The sequence below is a fragment of the Tachysurus fulvidraco genome, chromosome 20 (assembly GCF_022655615.1).
Source record: "Tachysurus fulvidraco isolate hzauxx_2018 chromosome 20, HZAU_PFXX_2.0, whole genome shotgun sequence".
Lineage (NCBI taxonomy): Eukaryota > Metazoa > Chordata > Actinopteri > Siluriformes > Bagridae > Tachysurus > Tachysurus fulvidraco.
The window spans coordinates 6,075,665-6,097,826 of record NC_062537.1 but is presented as its reverse complement, the minus strand read 5'-3'; the positions used below and the strand labels follow the sequence as shown (position 1 = coordinate 6,097,826).

At 41.2% G+C, this 22,162-nt stretch overlaps 1 protein-coding gene across 3 annotated transcripts; it reads right to left on the bottom strand.

Annotated features, from left to right (window-relative positions):
* Positions 1–857: 857 nt before the first annotated feature.
* On the bottom strand, positions 858–21,955 carry naa25 (N-alpha-acetyltransferase 25, NatB auxiliary subunit). 3 transcript variants are annotated; one of them, XM_027139544.2, is made up of 24 exons: positions 21,799–21,955; positions 14,921–15,006; positions 13,482–13,620; positions 13,207–13,325; positions 10,011–10,085; positions 9,823–9,930; positions 9,653–9,731; positions 9,442–9,553; positions 8,415–8,504; positions 8,028–8,200; positions 7,533–7,645; positions 7,115–7,322; positions 6,549–6,638; positions 5,745–5,925; positions 5,528–5,627; positions 5,277–5,428; positions 4,789–4,914; positions 4,300–4,543; positions 3,894–4,023; positions 3,699–3,764; positions 3,515–3,612; positions 3,285–3,395; positions 3,029–3,175; positions 858–2,613 (listed from the first exon to the last, which is right to left on the bottom strand). In XM_027139544.2, the coding sequence occupies exons 1-24, from the start codon at positions 21,854–21,856 to the stop codon at positions 2,491–2,493; spliced, it is 2,928 nt and encodes a 975-aa protein (XP_026995345.2). In that variant the 5' UTR covers positions 21,857–21,955; the 3' UTR covers positions 858–2,490. The 3 variants fall into 3 exon arrangements, with proteins under 3 accessions (XP_026995345.2, XP_026995346.2, XP_047660574.1); XM_027139545.2 differs by lacking the exon at positions 21,799–21,955 and adding an exon at positions 21,689–21,709; XM_047804618.1 differs by lacking the exons at positions 14,921–15,006; positions 21,799–21,955 and adding an exon at positions 14,251–14,605.
* Between the last annotated feature and the right edge of the window lie 207 nt (positions 21,956–22,162).

Here is a 22,162-nt window from a genome sequence, read left to right as displayed (position 1 = left end):
TAAAAAGCGTTTAGTTAGTTTTAACTTAGTTTAAGCAGATTCAGCAATAATAGAGCTGAAATTTACGGCAATCTGATCATGAAAACGGTCTTTTCAGAACGTGAATTCAAACATTTCAGTTAAATCAAAGTATCACCCGGTATTTATTTCATTATATTGTAAAATTGTAATGTATAATTATAATATTGTGGGCATGTGGTAGCCTAGTGGTTAAGGTGTTGGGCTACCAATCATATTGTTAGTTTGATCACAGGTCCACCAAACTGCCACCGTTGGGCCCCTGCGCAAGGCCCTTAACCCTCAATTGCTCAGCTGTACAAAAATGAGATAATGTAAGTCGCTCTGGATAAGGGCGCCTGCTAAATTATGTAAATGTTGAGTTAAATATAAACAAATATAAACAGCAACTCAAAAGTAAATAAACCCTTGAATCATGCTGTTATTTCTTGTCCTTATTTTTTTATACTGCAACATGGAGACGGGGGAAGTCTCAAAAATCTCAAGTCTTTTAGCAGAGGAGTTTAAAAGCTGTTCAACAAGATGATACCAGGAGGTCAGAAACCTCCTATTTCCCATTTAGTCATACACAGTGATGTAAGACTTTCTAGACTGCTTCATAGATAAAATGAGGGAAAAGTCTGGTTGCTTAATCCCAGTTAAATTTAGCCCTTAACATATAAACAGATACGGAATCACATTTTATATGGTACACAAAGCTGTACCACAGCTCATTACCATAGGCAATAAAGCACTCCTTATTATAGTACCTTCAAAACAATAAATTTCACCGACGAGGTTACAGTAAAGTATTTAAATGTTTGCATTTCTCATTTTAAATAGCAAGTCAAATGGTCACATTTTCAATTTGGAACGTTTCTGTTTTATTTATTAAAAAAAAAAAAGAAAAAACCCTTTCACATTCCAGTGTTTTAAATTTTCCTCTTTTTTTTAATATATATTTTCAAAAAAAAAAAAAAAAAAAAAAAAAAAAAAAAAAAAAGAGAGAGAGAGAGAGACACACACAACGGATTGTCAGCCACTTCTCAGCATCTCAAAGCGAGCTCTTCAGTCCAGAAACGTCATCCCCTAGTGTGTCAGTTCGGATAACTTTGAGGGTCGAGCGTCACAACAACTTCATTCACACAGCGTGATTCTCCCTCACCTTTCATTCGATTTAAAAAAGAAAGAAAGAAACGAACAAAAGAAGAAACAACAACAAAAAGCTAAAGTTGTTTGACCCCTCTACCCAAACACAACTCGAAAGCAGAGCAAAGCTGCAGCACACACTACCCCAACTATAAATAAAGAAGTTTATCATTTCATTCTAACGCAATTTGTAAACAGTTGTTTCACTCCCCTTATTACAGACCAACACATGAACAAACACTTCAGCTGCTTGCGCGTTTATAGTGACATGATTTTTCGTTTCCTCTTCTTTTTTTTTGGTATGCGTCGATATTTAAAAAAAAAAAATCCTCACAATTTCAGGGAACCTCAGTGCATTTACATTATTTTCTAAAACAGTACAAACAGTAAACATAATGCATCTTAAAAAAGTGTTTGTCCCCTTTTTAATGAGTGACCTTAGTAATGAAACACAACATATGGCCTGTGTGAAGAGCATCGGTTTGTTGTTTCTTTAAAAAAAAAAAGTTCCAGACTTCAATGATCGTATGAGCATTTACATCTATGCGAGATCATTGATTAATGAATGAACAGAGACAAACCCCATAGTAAACGCTACATCACGTGAACGGTTCTTGCAGTTGGAGAACAAACCGTTACGCAGGAAAGCTACATCTCGCAGTGTTTTGTGCGTGACACACACACACACATCCTACATGAGCTCCACTTGTAGCGATATAAAACTGCAAATGAACTAAATCATCAAAGCGACATTCTCTCTGTGTTGCTCAAAGACCAGTTTGGAGCAAATGTGTTTTGACACGTGTGTGTGCACGCGCGCACGCACACACACACACACACACACACACACACACACACACACACAATTACTTCAAAAAGCAAGACTTAAGCTGAAGCACCAACAGCAGCCTTAGCCACTCATCTGCTGTAGCCTATAGAGTCAAGCTCTGGCATGGTCTCCGGAGGAGGAGCAGCTCACAGGGACGGTGGGTAGAGGGGCATCGACTGCTAGACGCCAACAGAGAGACATCGTCAAACAACGACGGAAAAAGGACAAAGCAGTTCGCTGTAATTCCGAGTTCGAGTGAGTCTTCACACTATGTACAATAATTTATAGAGCAGCTCTTCTAAAATTGCTTATTGGTTTGCCTACGCTAGCATTCTGAGGACATGGGGATCCACTTGATCGGTGGCTCAGAGCACCGCAGATGGTTTGTGCTGAAGCGGTGGGGAGGTTTTGTGCGTGCCTGTGGAAGGGAGGTGGCGTCAGAAAAGAGCAAGGGAAAAGTGAATGGACCGTCTTGAAGGACGAGAGAAACGCGAGTGAGCCACAAGCCGACATCATCAGATCTTCAGGGATTTTATGGTGTCGCTTCGTTTCTTCAGCAGCTCCCCAACCTCCTGCAGTGAGCGCTGGTAGCTGCTCTGCACTTTATCCATCACGGTCTTCATGAAGGCGCTCTCCTCCTGCGCAAACACAAAAACATGACGGTCACAACAACTGCATACGTATAACCCGAGACGGCTCATCACTAAGCATACAGAGAAGCATGGTGGTGGTAGCACTGTGTTTAACAGCAGCGACTGGGAAAGTGGTGAGTAATGAGGGTAAGATAAGGGAAGCAAAATGTAGAACAAAACGGGGATAGTTATGCAGCCGGTAACTGTCTGTTTTGTTTTGTTTAAACTAACTCGGAATAATCTTTTACTTCTACACAATTACAGAAAAGTGAGTTCAAATTCACTTTAAGAGTTGACCGTTTTAAGTGCATTATCATATGAAATCACTGAACTGTTTTTCCCCCCCCAACAGGTTTGCTTTTAAGTCACAGAAGTAAACGAGTCACGGCCCCACAGAGTGTGAACAGATCACGATGCTGACCTCAGTCTGTGTGACTCCCTCCAGAGAGAGATTCTCCAGCTTCAGAGATATTAGCGCGCTCTCCTGAGCTTTAATATGATCTAGAGCCTGGCTGAGGATGTTCTGCAGACTGCTAGTGAACTCCTGGAACCCAGAGAGCACCACAGGCTAAAAAGGGGAGAGAGAGGGAGAGAGAGCAAAAAAAAAAAGAATAAATACAATTATTTCTGTAGAGATCTTCTTCCAAACCGTATGGGATTCTAAAACCTGCTCTTACCGTTACTGCACTGGTGTCCTTTTTCTTCTTCTTCTTCTTCTGTAAGCTAGACTTGAGCGGCCGCAGCATGCTAGCGCAGTAACTGGACACCCAAAGGACAACACAAATTGTCTGGTGCAAAACAAACACACACAAGTAAAATGTCATGCTATAAAAAAATATGATAATATGAGTAACATTTAAAAAAATAATAATAATAAAAAATAAACCGAGTACATCAAAGGCCTCACCTCCACAAAGTAGACTAGGCTTTCTAATAGGGAAGGCTGCGTCTTACGTCGGTTGTCTTTGACTTCCAACAAGTCGCCTTTGCATTTATTCAGCATATCTAGTAGAGGAGGAAGGCTGGTTATTATACAGACACACCTTAAAAATGTACAAGGAATATATATACGGGGAAAAAAGCAAAAGTACCTTGAAGCTGTACTGTTAATGATTTAAAGAGGTTTGATATTTGAGCCTGAAGTTCTGCTGACTGATCTGAAACAAAGGGAAAAAGATATGATAGGAGGAAACAGTTAAGTAAGCACTCCTGTGTGTGTGTGTGTGTGTCCGTCCCAATCCAATCACATGCAATGGCAGGTCATTCAGTGTGTCCTGTAATCTTACCTAAACCGGCAGCCTCAAGCTCCTGTAGATGAAGAGGCAGTTGCAGGACAGAAAGCTGACACTGGCAACTTCCGCTGGCCAGAGCCTGAGCCATTCGAGTGGATGGAGGTCCGAGCAACGGGTACTGCTCCTGCACACACAATAAAACATACACTCAACATAAAACGAGTAAAATTGTAAATATTCGATCATTAACATTTCATTCTTTGTGATTATTTATATCTATTAAAAAAGGTACTTTAAAGAGACATGTCTAACAATTTGGTGTGTGTGTGTGTGTGTGTGTGTGTGTGAGCTAAGACTGCAGCAGGTGAAGCTCAGCAAGATCAGAGTAAATTTGGTCATTCTTCCACTTATAATGCTTGAAGATATTAGAATAAACCCATGTCAGATGTCGTCGTCTCACCTGTGAGTGTTTTTCGGTGAACTGAGCCGCCTGACTGAGTGTGTTCTCTAGCAGCGAAAGCAAAGGCTGCAGGGTTGAGGGTTTGGCACACACGCCGTTCTCTGTAGTTTTCTCGGAGTTGTGCAATGATGGAGGATGGCACAGTGAGGAGAGGCAGCCTATAAGCCTCAGAGTCAGAGAGCGAATCTTCAGCCACAACATTTCCTCTTCTAGAGAGCACTTCCTGGCCTCCTCATTCAGTTGTCTGCAGGAGTAATACACACACACACACACACACATACTTACTAACCCTGGGCACTCAATTGTTGTGCCAGGTGAGACGAACCATGCCATCTTGTTTAACCAAATTACAAGCGTGTATATTAACAGATCCATAATATGAAGGTCTAGAAACCATGACATATGAATCTAAACAAAAATGGGGCATCACAAGAAGGTGATCAGTTTGTGTGAACATTCAGTGTGTGATGACAGAATGCTGTACCGTACCGGTCGTTTGGGTTCCAGCTGACAAAGACAGTGAGATCCCTGTTGTCCCTTATGTTGTCCCATGGAATGTCGTCTTCTTCAGGACACAGAGACATGGACTTCAAGCTTTCCTCTAAAGTGGAGGATCTGAATAAGAAATACAATAAGCACAGATCAGTGATTATAGAAACACCCACATGTCTGCACAGACAGAGCAAAAGGAGACGTTTCTTGTAGTGATAAAGCTATTTTAGTGATCCAATATTAATACTATATGCAACTTCGTATAGTATTCATTGAAAAAAAGTGCTGTTTTGGTTTTTAAAGCCAGGCGACAGTAAAAAAAAACAAAAACAAAAAAAAACCTACTTGCTTCATGCCAATAAAGCATTACAGAGGGCCAATCAGGACATGTCTGATTTTGCAGATTTGAGGTCTCAGAGTATTTGTACTAATAAGAAACCTGTGGATCACCACAGGGTTTGTTACTACGGAAAAACTAGACTCACATGTCTGCTTCAAGGAAGAGATCCAGCAGCATCCTCTCAGTGCGCACCTGGGCAAAGTGCAATGAGTTGTTCAGTCGATTCCTAAACGCAATGAACTCCGGGATCTTCTCAAATGCACCATACTTATATGCCTGAATAATGTATTCTGAGGTCTGCAATAAGAGTGAGAGAGAGAAAACGAGAGATTTAGAAGAAGGTTTGGATACTGCAAAGACAGTAGACATACTTTCTCAACAACTCAGACAGCTTACATCTTTCTGGTTTGAATGGAAAAACCTGAGGGAGAAGTTACAGGACTGAGAAGCAGCAGCAAATTGGCCCAAGGACTCTGCATAGCGAGTCAATAAGTATCTGTGTGTAGAAAGAGTAAAAAAAAAAAAAAAAAATCAGATGCTGAAGTAATTTTTTCACCTGAATTGTGTAAAAAAAAAAAAAAAAAAAAAAAAAAAAAAAAAAGTAGCAGCTCACCCTATGGTGTCGTGCTGAATGTGTTTGGCGTCCAGGCTGGAGTAAAGGTCCACTACGGGCTCGAAGGCTCCCAGACGGCAGTAGAGGAGCAGGAGCAGCAGCTTGAACTGTGCGTTAGAGGGGCTGTGTGATAGGCCTTCCTCCAGCAGCCCTAGACACTGCCACAGCATGTGCTCATCGCCTGGAACACACAAGCCACAAGACAGGAAGCTGTATAAGATGGCAAAGACAGACTCACAAAACTTCATCTTGATAATCATTAGATAAGATTAGTTTTATTTGCCAGTAGAGGTACATTTACACAGATTTGGTCCTCCTTCTTCTTAATACCCAAAGGTTTTCGACACACCCTGAAATGCAATTTTGGCTAAATTTGACGCTTTTTTGCTTGCCAGAAAGGTTCTTTTGCACTAGGTAGTGATGTAGCATGCTAGTGTTTCCGGTAACATTACAACACCTGTACAAAGCTGTTCACATGACCTCAGAAAGTATGTGAGGTTCTGTGTTTTTGTTAATCAAATTTCAGCATTTCACCGACGTCAGCCAACGAAGGTGTAATGATCCAGTTGTGCAGTGGCCATGACTTGAAATTTACATAAAGATGAATTAAAGAAGCAAACTAAAGACCAAGCGTTTTCTGATTGGACAGATTCATTTCTCTTTTTGAAGTGTCCTTTTTAATTATTTCTGTAAAATAAAACATCTGAAATGTATTATACTGTAAGGATTGACGTGATCATACAGTGTGTTGTGTAAGAGACTTTTGTCGAGCTCGTCACAGGAGAGTTGAACGATAAAGCTTACCAGTCTCTATCCACAGGTCTACGTAGACGTGAGCAGCCATGAGGCAGTACATGTCTGAGAACTGCAGCTCCGTTTTTAAACAGGACTTTCCTTTGAATAGAGGTAGAAAAAACACAACACATGGCGATTAACAAATTGTGTGTGCTCTCACTTTAAACACAATTTGCATGCGGTAAGAAAAATGGTCCAGGACACTTCCATGTGGTTGTTCTCAAACCAGGCCTCAGCGCGTCTCACACAGTCCACACTTTCGCTCACACCACATGGTGAAAAGAGCAAAAATGTGAACAGTCTGGTTGCTGGCAGGCCCGAGGGCTTGTCTTCAGACCCACAGCCCTTAACAGGCACAGACATTACATAACCATTAAACTGGATCCTTATTTGGTGCACTTTTAATCTATAGTTGTGAACATTGGTAAAACTAAACAAAAACATATGCAGGTGGTAGGACGAAGAGTTTAAGGGGCAAAACTTAAGACTTATGGCAGGAAAGGAATCTCATCATGACACTGAACTTTGTCTGAAGCCAACCCATACTTGGGAGGGGTTTTTAAGCAGGATCTTACCAAACTGTAAGCCGTGACGGTAGTGATGCTTGAGCTCACAAATGAGGGCCAATTTGCCATCGGGACTGAGCGCGTGTTGCAGGCCTAGGCATCGGCTGAGTTGCGTTACACACAAGTGCCTCTGCAGTGAGCGTGTGTCTCCCGGTAGGACCGTGCCAGCATCATCTGGACCCCTGAGGGGCACCGTCTCCGTCAGCCTGTTAATGAACTGAGCCATACATAGAAAGATCAGAACACAACCCAACGGGGCTCGTTAACTGCTCCGAGTCATCTCTGAGAGACCTTAGATAGCTGCAAACAAAAACCAGTTTGTTACTACAGAAATGCATCATGCATCAACAAAGGCAACTCTGGAGTGAAGAGCTTAGAATAAACAGACAGTCCTGACCCATTCTCCTGACCTAGATGCTGTGATTACCTGGACACGTTGGTCCCGTACAAGAAGGTCCAGAAAAATCTTCAGGTCCGTGATGCAACACGGCTTGTCTCCGAACTTCACAAAGTACTGAAACATCAGTTCGAGAGGCTCACCTGCAAAAAAAAAAGCAATATATGAATAAAGTAAGAAGCATATCTCTACATGTACTAGTTACTGTGGCAACATAACATTAAATAAACAATTTGACTTCATGCATGATTTTTCTTGTGACTTTTTATGTGTAAAGCAGGCAGAGAGGATTTTAAGTAGTGATCAGCCATAGCAGTAAAACTGGTTTCATTACAGAAATATTACACATTTACACATCTCACTACTGTCCAGCTTTCTATCTGCGATTAATCACGCGATTACATCGCTGTGTCCTGCAGCCAGTGAAGCAAACAGGCTTTGACCCACAGGGTGTAGAAACAGGAAATGAAGGTGCTGGAGTGCTTCTTGAGTATCTGACTATAACGTGCCACAATGCTGAATTACCAAGCTGCTGTTCCTGTGAGCAGTTCCTCTGACGTAGACGTTGTATGAGCTCTAGACGAGCAAGGTACGGGCCCCTGAGTGGCCGGGACTCCTTCAGATCCTCTGCTGCTATCCGTTCCTCCACGAAACTGATGGCCTGGAGCACAGAAGAGTGCACTTCACCCTCCACGCAACTAAAGTACAGGGAAAGAACCATAAAGAATATCGGAGAGGACACTGGAGCACTGAGATGTCATTATGCAGGCCTTAATCAACTAAATAATATTTGAATAATTTGGTATATTACAAACATTTGCATGCCTGTTTATATGCTGTAAAGGAAACTCATGGACTAAGTAAACAGATGCAATCTAGCGGACTACGTTTAACAATATATTTGGTACTCACTGGTCTCCTTCTTCTGGAGGTGTCCAGCACTGGTCAATGAGGTGAAATAGAGAGTCAAAGTACGACAAGTAGAACTGCCAGTCATCAGGGCTGGATATGGGGGGAGGGAAAAGAAATGATCAAAAAGGTCAATAACTATTATTATTTAACATAGTTTGGTATTGAGAACTCATTTTTAATCGGCCAGGTAAGCCTTGCATTATCATCCCTCAACTTTAAAGAGGCAACAACATTGTAACGAGGGTGAAAATTCATTCATACATCTTCAATAACCAGTTTATCCTGGTGCAGTGAATCTGAACTGTTGTACACCCAAGATTTCAGTTAGTCCACACCCTTTTTGAAGATTAAAAAAAAAATGCATTTTAATGGGGCGGCTCATGAGAAATTGTGTGAGAGATATCGACAAAAAATGCAACGCATGAAAGTTTGAATGTTGATGGCAATTATGATGAGGTGCGGTCGAAGAAAAGACTAAAATAGCTCATGCTTGTCTGGCTATTTTTCAGGAGTATTCAACAATAGATGGCATCAATATTGTTCATTCTTAAAGCTAATAACATTGCCTACTGCACAACAAAGCACAAAATTGTCATGGCATCAGGATCAAAATGTCAACAGATCTACATTTTATTATTTATTTCCTGGCAAAACACAGTTAAGCCCAATCCCAAATGACTTTTAGCTCTACCGAGGATACAGGTAAAGGTCTGGAGGAAAACAAAAGGCAAATATGACCAGGTTCTCTATACAAAAGCTGTCTGTATGTCTGTTTGCTGCTGTGTGCATAATAAAACCTGTCACCACTGTGTGTCATTTAGCCAAATGTAAGTTAGCCAACTGATTTGGCACAACTGAAAACTTTTCAGCATCCAGGTTATATCGTTACTGATGATTTTCAAGACCATCATGAGCCTAATATTAATGAAATGCGAATACACAAAGACAGAAGCTCCAGGTAGCCGATCACACCACTTCATGCACGTGGCAACCTTCTGAAAGACTTTTTCAAAGAAAAATGGCTTACTTTTTGAGGAGCAGTTTGCGTGAAAGGGCATTGCACTCAGGCCAGCGCTTTAGCTGGCGGTATAGGAGCATGCACTTGTTTTCCCGGCTCTGCAGCTCACTGGTGAGCTTCTCTGAGTGAAAGACACAAACACATAACCCAGTCAATTCAGTCTTAAACTGATTGTCAGGTTAGAAAATCAACTACCTACATTTTATGGCTCCATCCTCACCTCCAAGCTGCCCTCGCACCACCTCCAGCGCCTCGTCGTATTTCCCCAGGCGCTCCAAGATCATGAAGTACAACTGCACCTGGATGAGACACCCGACACACATTATACCACGCAGTCAAAAAAGAAAGACGAGCAGGAAGAGTGAGCCGGAGCAGGAAGAATGCTCTTACCTCTGCCTCGGCTTCAATCTTCTCCTCTTTGACCATCTTTTCTACCATGCGCTCAGCAAGAGGCAGGAACATTGTGTGGGACAGCTTCTCGTCCTGGGCTGAAATGGCCTGGAGCGCAAAGTCAGAACATATGAGATTCCTCCTGCTGCATATACATCATGGGAAATCTGTGCATTCAGTGTACATACCTGCATTACTAGGCTCATAACTGACCAGAAGTAATAAGGGTTTTTGGGAACAATCTTATAAAGAGCCATTCCAGCCTGTTTTAAAGAGAGACAGAAGCAAAGAGGAATAAGATCGAGGGAAAAAAAAACAACACACGGACAAAAAGGAAGAGCATACTGTAATTACAAACACACTGAAATTTCAGCAACCAAAATGAGCCAAATATAACCAAAAACATTTCAGAGCTGGTTTTGAGCTTAGTTTGAGAATGCAGACTTGACAGATGTGATTTCTTGCAAACAATAAGCAAGGTGAAGCGGCTGGTGCTATGGTGCAGTCAGAACAGCCGAGAGCTAAACGCCCTCAAAACTGTGGAGATGATAGTGGACTTTAGGAAAAACCCCTCAACATTACACCCCCTCACAATATCCAACAGCCCGAGGTCATCTGTGGAGGCCTTCAGGTTTCTGGGCACTAACATTTCCCAAGACCTGAAAGGCGAGTGCAACATAAACTCCACCATCAAAAAGGCCTAGCAGAGGATGTACTTTCTGTTCCAATTAAGGACGTACAGTCTGCCACAGGAGCTGTTAATGCTGTTCTACACTGCAGTCATTGAATCTGTCCTGTGCACATCCATCACCATCTGGTTTGGTGCAGCAACAAAACAGGACAGAAACAGACTGCAACGCATTGTTAAAACAGCATAAAAAATAATTGGTGCCCCCCTGCCCAGGACTTGTACGACACAAGAACCAGAAACCGGGCAGGAAACATCACTACTGACCCTTCACACCCTAGACACAACCTCTTTCAGCTCCTCCTTTCTGGCAGGCGCTACAGAACTTTGTTTACTAAAACTGCCAGACACAGGAACAGTTTCTTTCCCCAATCTATCAATCACCCTGATTACCAACTCACCATAATTATATTCCCTGCTTCATATCTATAAGTACTGCATTATCAGAACTGTCAGTATTGCTGGGCGATAAAACGATAATGATATGTATCGCGATAGACACGTGAACGATAGCGATATAAAATGTGCTCGATAAAACGTTCGATATTTTTTATCCTTCGTTGGAAGAAAACAGAGGTTGCGAAGCAAGTTTAGTTGCATTAACAAAGGCAAGCACTCTCTGGTAACCCAGCAACATAGGGGGTGACACGCTAACAGCCAATCATGTAACAATATCAAGTTTGGTTGCGCCATATTGTTGTCTCGTGCTTCGGTAACCGGAGACTGATAAGCAGAAAATGAGCGTCGCAGCGAGCGAGGAAATTGTAAATAAAAGTGGAAAAGTCAGCTACTTTTTCATATTTCTGCAGGTTTTATATGTCAAACAATGTTACTGTACTGTATCAGGTTTGTGTTTTATATTACAGATGTATCTCAGTTAGGGCAGAAACGATTCCTCGAGTAACTCGATTGCAAAAATGTATCTCTTAAATTTAATTTAAAGCCTTTTTTAATTCATGTTAAAGCTCACGCGCACGTGTGTGTGTGTGAATGTGTGTGAGAGTGAACGTGTGTGTGTGAACGTGTGTGAGAGTGAACGCGTGTGTGTAAGAGAGCGTGTGACAACGCGCTTACGTCAACTCGGTAGGAGACGCGAGGAGTTAGCGGTCTTTTGATTTGTTAGCAAAATGGAAGGGCGTGATAACAATGTCAATGAGCAAAGAGAAGAAACAAACATGAGAAAATGCCAGAAAATTGAAGCTGGCGTACCACAACAGCACGCTGTCCATGCTTATTTATGCTTAAAGCACTCGGTGTGAAACCATGCATGGCCTCTAGGTCCAAGTTCCTGTCCATGTTTTTGCCTTTTAAATACCACAGAGCATTCCAAGAAGAAAGTAAAGGTTTGTGTTATGCCTGAGCTATAAATTTAGAATCTTTTAGTTCTGAAGTTAAGTTGCATGACTTAAAGACAGTATTTTTTTATTATTTATTTTGCCGTCTTAGTTTTGATACTTTAAAAAAGTATTTTTAAAGTAATTTATTTGTTTGTTTTTGCATCTCAGAAAAGGGTTCATTTAAAACCCAGAATATTTGGCTTCTTAAATGTACTTAATTCTTCTCAGTCAACTTTGTCATTGTTCACAGTAAAAGTACAGAAACAATGGGTAAAATCTAAAGGTTTATTTGTGATAGAAAATATTGTTGTATGTATTGCATACTAGGCATTTAAAAAAAAAAAAAAGTTCATTTTTCTAAAAAAAAAAAAAAAAAAAAAAGGAAACCAATTAGTTTCTCTTGTATATTTAATATTGCTCTTTAATTAAGCAAACAAAATTAAAAATTAATTTATAAAAATAAAATAAAAATATTAAAAATACCGATTACTCGATTAATCGATGACAGTTTCAGTAGAATACTCGATTACTAAAATATTTTATAGCTACAGCCCTAATCTCAGTCTACCTCAGTTTTATTTCTGTTTACAAAACACTGCACATATTTAAAACACTTTATTCAGCAGAAGGTGAACAGCTAGTGACCTTCCTAACACTAAACCTGCAGTAAATTCTCAGGTTTCTCTGTTTATATTTAACACGTTGCACTATTTTATTACACTTTATTATTGAGGTTTCCTGGTTGTTGACATTTCTGTCTTAATAACTGAGAGGATTATGATCAGAGGAAGGTTAAGCTTAAAATAAAAATGTATAAATGTAATATATTTTTCTTCTGGTCCTTATTTTAAAGGGGTCATAAAAAATATCAATAATTATCGATATGGACCGACATGAAACACTGATATTGTGATACAGTTTTCCGCCATATCGCCCAGCCCTAACTGTCAGTCATCACATTATCTGTGTATGTTACACTCACTACTGCTGCTATATATTGTACAAAAAGCATAACATTACACAATACTGTTATTCGCACTACGATGCACTTCTCACACTGTATGTACTCAACTGATCAATCATATATTCTATATTCCTATTCAACACTCATACTGTCTATATTGTATCACATCATCTGTATTGTCTTGTATAGTCTGCATCACCTTGTCTTGTATAGTCTAATGTTATTTATGTCTGTACTTTTGAGAGTCACAAACAGCTGGAACCAAATTCCCTGTGTGTGTCAACAGACTCGGCCAATAAACCTAATTCTGATTCATTAACCTATTATAGTAGCAAAGATGCTCCGCAAAAACAGGTGTGTGTGTTTGTGGGGAAGAGATGAGCTTATAGCAGCACCTGTTGCATTTTCTTGTACTCCCCGACACGTGCATATGCCATGAAGAGATGTGAATGATACTCCTCGCTTGTAGGAACCTTCCGGACTGCTGCTTCATACAACTTGGTCACTAACTCCGCTGTAGATGGAGAAACACAAAAAGGTAGTCGGCTTTAGAACGTAACTGAAACAAAACATCTCTGCATACATTGGTAACCACAGAAGGCAGCATTATTGTACAGTATCATATAGCCCTTGCATGCACTAATCCTACACCGTGCTGTGGGTCACTCACGCCGGTGCATCTCTCTGTAGAGGATAGTGAGAGCCTGGAGCGAGTTATCGTCAGTGGGCTCCAGGTTGGCAACCTCTTGAGCCAGAGTAAAGGCTTCATCCTGCTTCCCAGTGCGCTGCAGACCAATAGCCTTCAGAACCTAAACAAATAAATATATAAATTCTGTTTTCAACATTACTCCATATACAAACATATTTTAGAACCTCTACATCAGTCACCTTACTGTCAAAAGAATCATGTACACAGTACACACACACACACATTATCATCAACCTACAAACTTTTCTCATAACGAGAAAGCTACCACCACTGAAATACGTGAAGCCGGCCAACTTTCAATCTGCTGTGTCACAGGGCAGCATGACGCATCTGCTCTCTTCCACGTACATGAGTTTAGACACCCACGATTTGCTAGTGTTGCGATTTTTCCAGCTATAAGCGCTGTGGCATCACATTCCACGTGGTCTCCTGCCAATGGCCTTGTGATAGACAAATCTGGGTTTAGTGAACGCAACAAAGACACACTAATTTATTGCCTTGAGATGAATTAGGGACTATAATTTAGATGTGTGTGATCGTTTGGTGCCTCCTATCCATCACTGACTATCTCAAGCTGCTAATTTGAGGCCCTCTTCTTGTTTTGTTAGCTTTATCTGTTTGGCTAGAAGGAACAAAGATACGTCGATCTTAAAGCTCCAAACATTGTGTTTTCCAACAGACAGAATTTTTTACAACCTGATCAATATGGAGATAAGCTGCTGTACTGTACCTTATGATTCAAAATAACTGAGATACGTCCTGTCTGTCAGCCAAGAAGAAGAAGAATCTGCAATTCACTGGGCATAGACTTATCTAAATTGGACAGCTAAAGATTAGAAAAAACAGTCCGGTAGCGAGTCTGTGTCTGTGAACGCTTCAGATTTCTGTTCTTTGCAGACAGGAGTGGAACCCAATGTGGTCATCTGCTGTTGTAGTCCAGCCACCACAAGGTCTGTGTTGTGAGATGTTTTTTTGTTCAGAACAGTTTTATTTGAGTCAGTGCAGTCTTCTTGTTGGCTTGAACAAATCTGGCCATTTTCCTCTGACCTCTCTCATTAACAAGGCATTTTCGCCAACAGAGATGTTCACTTGATTTTTTTTTTTTTGTCGTTCATTGCATTCTGTATAAACTCTACAGACTGTGTATGATAATCCAACATCCGAGGGGTGTTAAGAAATAGATGAAGATAGAAAGATAGAGAGAGAGAGAGAGAGAGAGAGAGAGACAAAGACACAGAAGAGAGAGAGAAAGAGACAGACAGACACAGAAACAGAGAGAGAGAGAGAGAGAGAGAGAGAGAGAGAGAGAGAGAGAGAGAGAGAGAGAGAGATCTGTATTTGAACATCAAAAGGCTTATTTATGCACAATGGAGGTCTGGGATATTTTGGTTGTTACTCACTTTGGCACAGTGAAGATCTCTGTGCTTCTTAAGCAGTTTGTCAGCCTGCTGTATCGCCATCTTGTTATTGCCATTGTCAAGATAGTCTAGAGAGAGAGAGAGAGAGAGAGAGAGAGAGAGAGAGAGAGAGAGAGAGAGAGAGAGAGAGAGAGAGAGAGAATGTTCAGCTTCGATTATAATTTATGTAACAGATGTACATTCACTGAAAATAGGTCAAAACAAATCAATTATAGATTTTCTTTTTATATGATCAGCACTCAACACACTGACACTTACATTGTAAAGCACATTGTTTAGTAAAGCACACTATCAGGATGTCTACACAAATTTGTGGCATTACTTTACACTCATTACTTTATGTCCAGAAAGCTTGCCAAAGATCCCTAGTTACAGTTACTAAGCAACCACTAATCAAATGCTTTTTTTATAGGCAAATCGATCAGACGGGTTAAAAACCTGCTTAATTAAAAGAAAGGGAGAGAGGGAGGGAGGGAGGGAGGGAGAGAGCAGTAGACATCAAATGTGAAAGCAATATCATCAGTTATTTAGCATCGGTGTCTTGACTCGTCTTCTCAAATGGGCCGAGCAATTGTGATAAAGCATGCATTCACATTCATTTACTTTAGCTTTATTTGGTAACAATAACAGAGTTAAACTGTATTCATGCCATAAAAATAAAGCAATAAAGTCTTTCCACATGTCTGAGTGCAGCATGAAAGGAAAAATAGCCAAGTAGACTGACAGCACAGGTAGAACACAAACTGGAGAATACTCTGAAGCTTACGCTGCACACAGGGTACAAGTCTGATAAGCAAGCTGACAGGACAGTGAGGAAACACGGCGTTCAACATGCTGCTGTTGTGATGTTTTGTGTGTGAGGTCAGTGCCCCGGTTACACTAAAAAGAATGTGCAAGGCCATTTATCATGACAGCTGGCTTACAAAAGTATCTAGAAGAGAACATAGAGGACAAAGACGTATCGAGTTGTCCTTTTACTATGCCTCTACAGACGCCTCTCATGGGTGAAAATAAAACATTTCACTATTGCGCTATTGAAAAATGCTTAATTAAAACTAAGCAGGAGAATCATTTCGGTGCTCAACGAGTTAAAAAAAAAGTGGCAAACGACAAAATCCAAATAGTCAGACTGCCTGTCAAAAAACCCCCTTAAACAAGTCCTGACGAGGCAGACATTATTAGTCTTGTGAAAAGCACACGTCATGGCTCTTCTGGGCAATAGAAGCAGTACACAGATCTTTAATAATTAATGTATATAGGCATGATACTTAACCAAGCTGGGTTTTCTTTTTCACTGCCCCAAACCATTCCCATCATAAAAATAACACTGGTTCGCACAATAACTGGTACGTTGCTCGTAGTGCTACAAGTTCCAGAGTGATGACCGATACCCAGGGTTATAAATTTTGCAGCATCTGAAATGGTTTAAGGTGAATACTTTCATTTTGAGTAGTGTGGACCATGTGTGACTAATACCTAAATGATGTACTGCTAAAAATGTAAGTAGTCAGTGCTTTCAGTCTGCGCCACGCAGCAGAAGGTGGGGGTGGAGGACACCAGATGGTGTCGTGACATGTGTTTCCTGAAAGGCCGACACAAAGAGCAAGGAGACGCTAAATCGTGAAAAGCTCCTTCATGCAAAACGTGTAGAGTTTTGGTGCACTTCCATGATGTCTGCATTAATATGATAATGAGGTGTTAAAAATACTATAAAAACTATTAACAGCTTTTTGCTGGTCGGTCTGTGGATCCGGATCCTATCCTGGGAAGACTGAGGGTGAGGTGCGAAAGCATCCTGTATGTACAAACCACTGGAATTTTAATTTAGCCAATCCACTTACTGCCATGTATCCTGGTGGTGGTAGGAAACCTGAAGGACATAGAGTAAACTAAATTGTAAAAAGACGTACCGTTAGAACACGTATCACTATGCAGCAACTGTACAAGGTCAGTTTAACCTGCTGAAGATAAGGATCTCACTGAGCAGCTGCTGTGATATTCTTGTATATATAGTTAAGCACACCATCAGCGTCAGACACACGCGATATGAGGGCAGATTAAACTAGGCTAATCATCCTAAAAGTCCTTAGAAACATTGAACGCAATAAAGGCCACGTTCTGAAGAAGTCGCTTCCTTTATATAATCGAATCAGGAGCTACAGCAGCTTCTCCTGAGGACGCTGTTCAACAAGTGCATGGGGAAAATCAGCGATGCGGTCGCATGGCTTAAACACAATCTCTCACTCATTTACAAGTATTTTTAATTCAATAACTATTCCCAGCTCTAATTAGACTTAAAACTGTTCCTGGTTTATACATCACACCTGGATTTAAGTACTCGTCTACAGTTATAGATGTACTACAACCGCCGAGACATTCGAGACCTTTCAGCACAGGCGAGTGCCTGCATTTCCATAAAGCTCCTCACTGCTACCGCACACAGACCTGATTAAAAACAAAGTGTGTGACGAATGGATCGATGAAGGGTCAAAGCCGGCTGGCACGATCAAAGTCTTATGTAACTGCAGCTCGCACCGAGCTCGCTCATGCTCTCTCTTTCATCAAGGACTAACAAAGCAAGGTTAGTCCATTTCTGGCCAAGATGATGAAAAGAATTTGAGATGTGTTTGGTGGGACAATTTCCATTGCAATGTACCAAAAAGCAGAGCTGAACACTGAGTACCATGATAAGATAGCTTTCATCTCCTCACCGGAAGCCCCAAGGTCTCTGTAGCTAAGTGAAGATGTGTGATAATCAGCCACATTCATGCAAAAACTGTTTCTGCTCCTGAAACATGATACACAAAGGGGAGCTGAGAAAGATCACACATCACCACCTCACACACACACGTTCAGCCAGCGTTACCAGTGTACAAAACAAATAATACAATATTGCTTTCAAGTTTCAACACAGTGGACAAGACATCTTACGAATCTGTTTTACGTCAGTCCACATTTATTTATTTATTTTAACAATTTGAAAAATTTGCCACATTCTGCTAAAGCTACCACTGTTACATTATATGTGGCTAACGACATTCAATATAACAATATAAGCCGTTTATATTTAGGTTTTTTTTTAAACATTTTGTGACTATACCACCCTTCTAAAGATCATACGCAGGGTACGGCTTATATCGTGCCCGGTCAGTGAAGAGCACTGGAGAAGCACGTGTGTGTGTGTGTGTGTGTGTGTGAGAGAGAGAGTGTGGCACTGACGGCATGTCCCCCTGCAGCACAGATCCCCTTTCACAGCCTCCTCCCCTGCAGCAGTGGCTCTAATAGAACCACCAATCCCAGGTCTGCCACAGCAGAAAGTCTCAAATAATTACTGCACACACAATTTAGACACCAATACACAGATGGCTGGTGTATGAGATCCTGACATTGACCATCACATCCAAAATATGGAGGAAATAAATGCTACTGCACTACACTTCTTTTCTCTGATATTTTCTCTCGAATATTATTCTGCTTTCCTTAGAGATGCGATAGAATAACAGGATGGAAACAACTTCTGAAGTAATTTTTCAGATTGATTAAAAACAATTTTTAAAATGCAGCACCTAGAAATATCCCACCCAGTTTATCTGCAGTCGTGTCGTTCTCCTGTTGGTATTTTATAAAAGCATGCAGTGATCCATAGTAAGAGCACATCAGGTACTAATGGCGATCAGCAACGTACATGGTAATTGCCAACGCACATCCTGTGCACATCAAGCAAGATTGAATTTACCCCAAAAAATAATCTGAAATGATAAAAAACAACAACAAAGCAAAAATAACATGCATGGACCTTCAAGGATCTCCTCGTATGTAATTCACCTCATTATTCTGATGATGGAATTCTGGATGCTTAACATAGCCTTGTAGAGCCGTTCTCGACAGCAGCGCACACGCAGCGATTTGAACTAACGCCGGCACGATAATATATTCTTGTTGCTGATAGCAAGCCTTAAGTACAGCCTGATAGCAATATATTTTAACTGCCAAGGTTTTAATAGAAGCACTTCACATAAGAGGTCCCTGTAAATCTGGGCAAACTGCTCCATCACTCAAATACCCAATAGGAAAAATAAGACTATAGAGACTTCAACATGACTTAATGCTGTAATAGAGTGTTTATATATATATACACACACACACACATGCAGTCAGAGCTGTTTTGGGAGCAGAAGAATGACCTACAGAATATCAGGCATGTGCGAGTGTGTGTGTGTGTGTGTGTGCACGCACGTGTGTGTGTGTGTGTGACCTGACCACTACTCCAACAGGGAGCTTAATGACATTGCATTCTGAATACAGAGACATTAATATGGAGTTAGTCCCCCCTTTGGTGCGTCCACATTTCTGGGCAGGTTTTCCACAAGAGCTTTTTGTGTTTCTTGCCCATTCATCCAGTAGTAAGATCAGGCACCCATGTTGGACGAGAAGCACCTGGCTCACAATTGCCGTTCCAGTTCATCACAAAGGTGTCTGATAGGGTTGAGATCTTGCATTGTGCACTGGGGCACAGTCATGATGAAATAAGAAGAAAAAAAAAGCCCCAAACCACTATCCCACCTACGCCAAATTTTACAACCACCATAATCCAGTCAGGCTAGGTAACATTCTCCTGGCATGCACCAAACCCAGAGCTCCAAACAGAGAACCATGTTCCAAAGTCCAGTAGCAACATGCTTCACAGAACTCCTCCTTATGACTGCATGCAGCTGCTCGGCCATGGGAAGCCATTCCCTGAAGTTTTTTTCCTGGTGATAATCATCAAAGTTAACGTTTGGAATCAGCAGTTTGTTGGCGACTTTTGCGCATCAGCACTCATTTGACTTTACGAAGTCTTTCCTACTCGTGGATGAGTTGCTCTTCCTAAAACATTTGCACTTTCCAATAATATCGCTTGCAGTTGACTACGGAATATATAACGGGGACGGAATTGTCTTATTGCAAAGGTGGCATCCTATCACAGGAGCATGCTTGAATTCACTGAACTCTTCAGATCAACCCACATTTTTAACAAATGTTTGGAAATCCAGACTTTATGCTTGTGATTTATACACACTCACACCCACACACACCTCCTGGTGCCACCAAAACAGCTCTGACCAATCTGTGGCTATGTAACCCCATACACAGCAAGCTAAGCTGTGTGTTCTGACACCTTTCCATCATTGCCAGCATTAAATTTTTCAGCAACTTGGATTCAAGCAGAAGCCATTTAGCCTTCACTCTCCACACACGATTGCGACTTGTGTTCTCCTGACCCTGTTCACCAGTTGCCCTTCCTTGGATTAGTTTTGTATGTACTAAAATCTGCAAGCTGAGAACACCACCTTAAGAGTAGATGCTCTGTCCCAATCGTCTAACCATCACAATGTATCAAAGTCGGTCAGATCCTTATGCTTGCGCATTTCAGCACATTAATATTAAGACCTAACTGAGCCAACATGAAGCTTTCTATCAGGAGATGTTTATTTAACAACTTTGTGGAAGAAGTACTGTGTGTCAGCACTTTTTCTCCTCCTTAGACAGGATCCGGGTTGTTTGTTACATGCTGTGTTTCACTGATACGAGGACTACTGTTTACAGCTGCCATAATGCAAGTGCTAGCAGGAATGAACTTGTCTCTAGACGTTCCACAACATTAAAGTATGAAGTGTGCCAAACTGTATTCTCATCAGCCGAGGCATATCACTTCATTTCATTCATATGAGAGAGTGAGTGAGTGTGAGTGAGAGTATGAGAGAGAGAATGAGTGAGAGAGAGAAAGGTTGAGAGTGTGAGTGAGAGAGAAAGAGAGAGAGAGAGAGAGAGAGAGAGAGAGAGAGAGAGAGAGAGAAAGAGAGAGAGAGAGTGAGTGAGTGAGTGAGTGAGTGAGTGAGTGAGAGAGAGAGAGAATGAGAACGAGAATGAGCGAGAGAGAGAGAGCGAGTGAGTACTGTGACACCAAATGTCTCTCATGCAATCCCCCAGAAAAGTACAGTCTATATTTAGACGACGTGAAAAGACTAGGATGAGAGCAGACATTCACCAATGAAGTCCAGGTCTTACAGTCAAATAAACTTCACCCCAACAGTGAATCTGATCATATTGTACACCGGAATACAGCAGACTCGTCATCACACAAAGCTGTCAATAATCTGCACAGTGTTTTATTCCCAGTAACTCAGCCTGCTAACCAGGAGAACGGTTCAATGTCACGACAAACACCGGCTCTTCATTTTCACTCCTCATTTGGATAAAACCACCAAGTAACCAGCTGAAGCTAACAGCGTGTAGGATTACAATGGTATTAAACCATTACTCAAACAATAAACTGTTCAGAAATGCTGTAACTTTTTCTAAACGACGAGTAAAACACAGCGGCTGTTCTACAACTAGCTGACCTGCTCATGCACAACACAATTCAAAGCCACAACGCTAATAGTGTGTATCTACTTAGCTAGCCACCTAGCTGGCTAGCATAGATATCTATGGCTGGCTAGCACGGCTAGTTTACTTGACATCCAGTAGCCTAGTAACTAGCTAGCATTGCTAACGTTACTCAGCTAAAGTTATCCCCGACAACCGCAATGCACCTCGAATACTTTACTGGTGAAATAATAAAAAGTCAGAAATCTCCAGTATTAATAATTGGGTCAAATAGAAATGTGTTAGCTGTTAGCAAATTAGCACAATTTGTGCGCTCGAGCGCGCTGTCATTGGGCAGCACGAGCTAAGCGAATCCGCGGACGGAGCCCTGAGGGGCCTTACCGGCTTCCATCCCTCACAAACCAGACTCAAATACATCCAACTCCTCACCGCACGCGCTAAAATATACATATAAAAAGCGTTCTGTTACTCGGACAGTAATTGATTCTTACCGTAAATTGGTCTCAGTCTTCTGTCGTTAGGGTCTTGCACATGGCCCCTAGCCGCCATGTTGGAGGTTAGCAGGATTAATAACCGCGCATGCGCACTTAGTTGGCTCCGGAAAGGAAAGCTGATGCCCTCTGGGTTCGCGACCTCGCTACTGCAAGATTTACTAAAATTTCACTGTACTCGATATTTAATGTTCCGTCGAAATTCCACCATATGTTATAACGTTCAATACGTCACACGCAAACTTTTGCCACAGTCAGAATATGGATGAATTTCCCATAAGTTAAAACCTTCTACGTTGCTGTGGCAACAGTGTATGACATGATAAACAAACACTAAAGATCTTAATGGTCTTTTTTTTGTTTT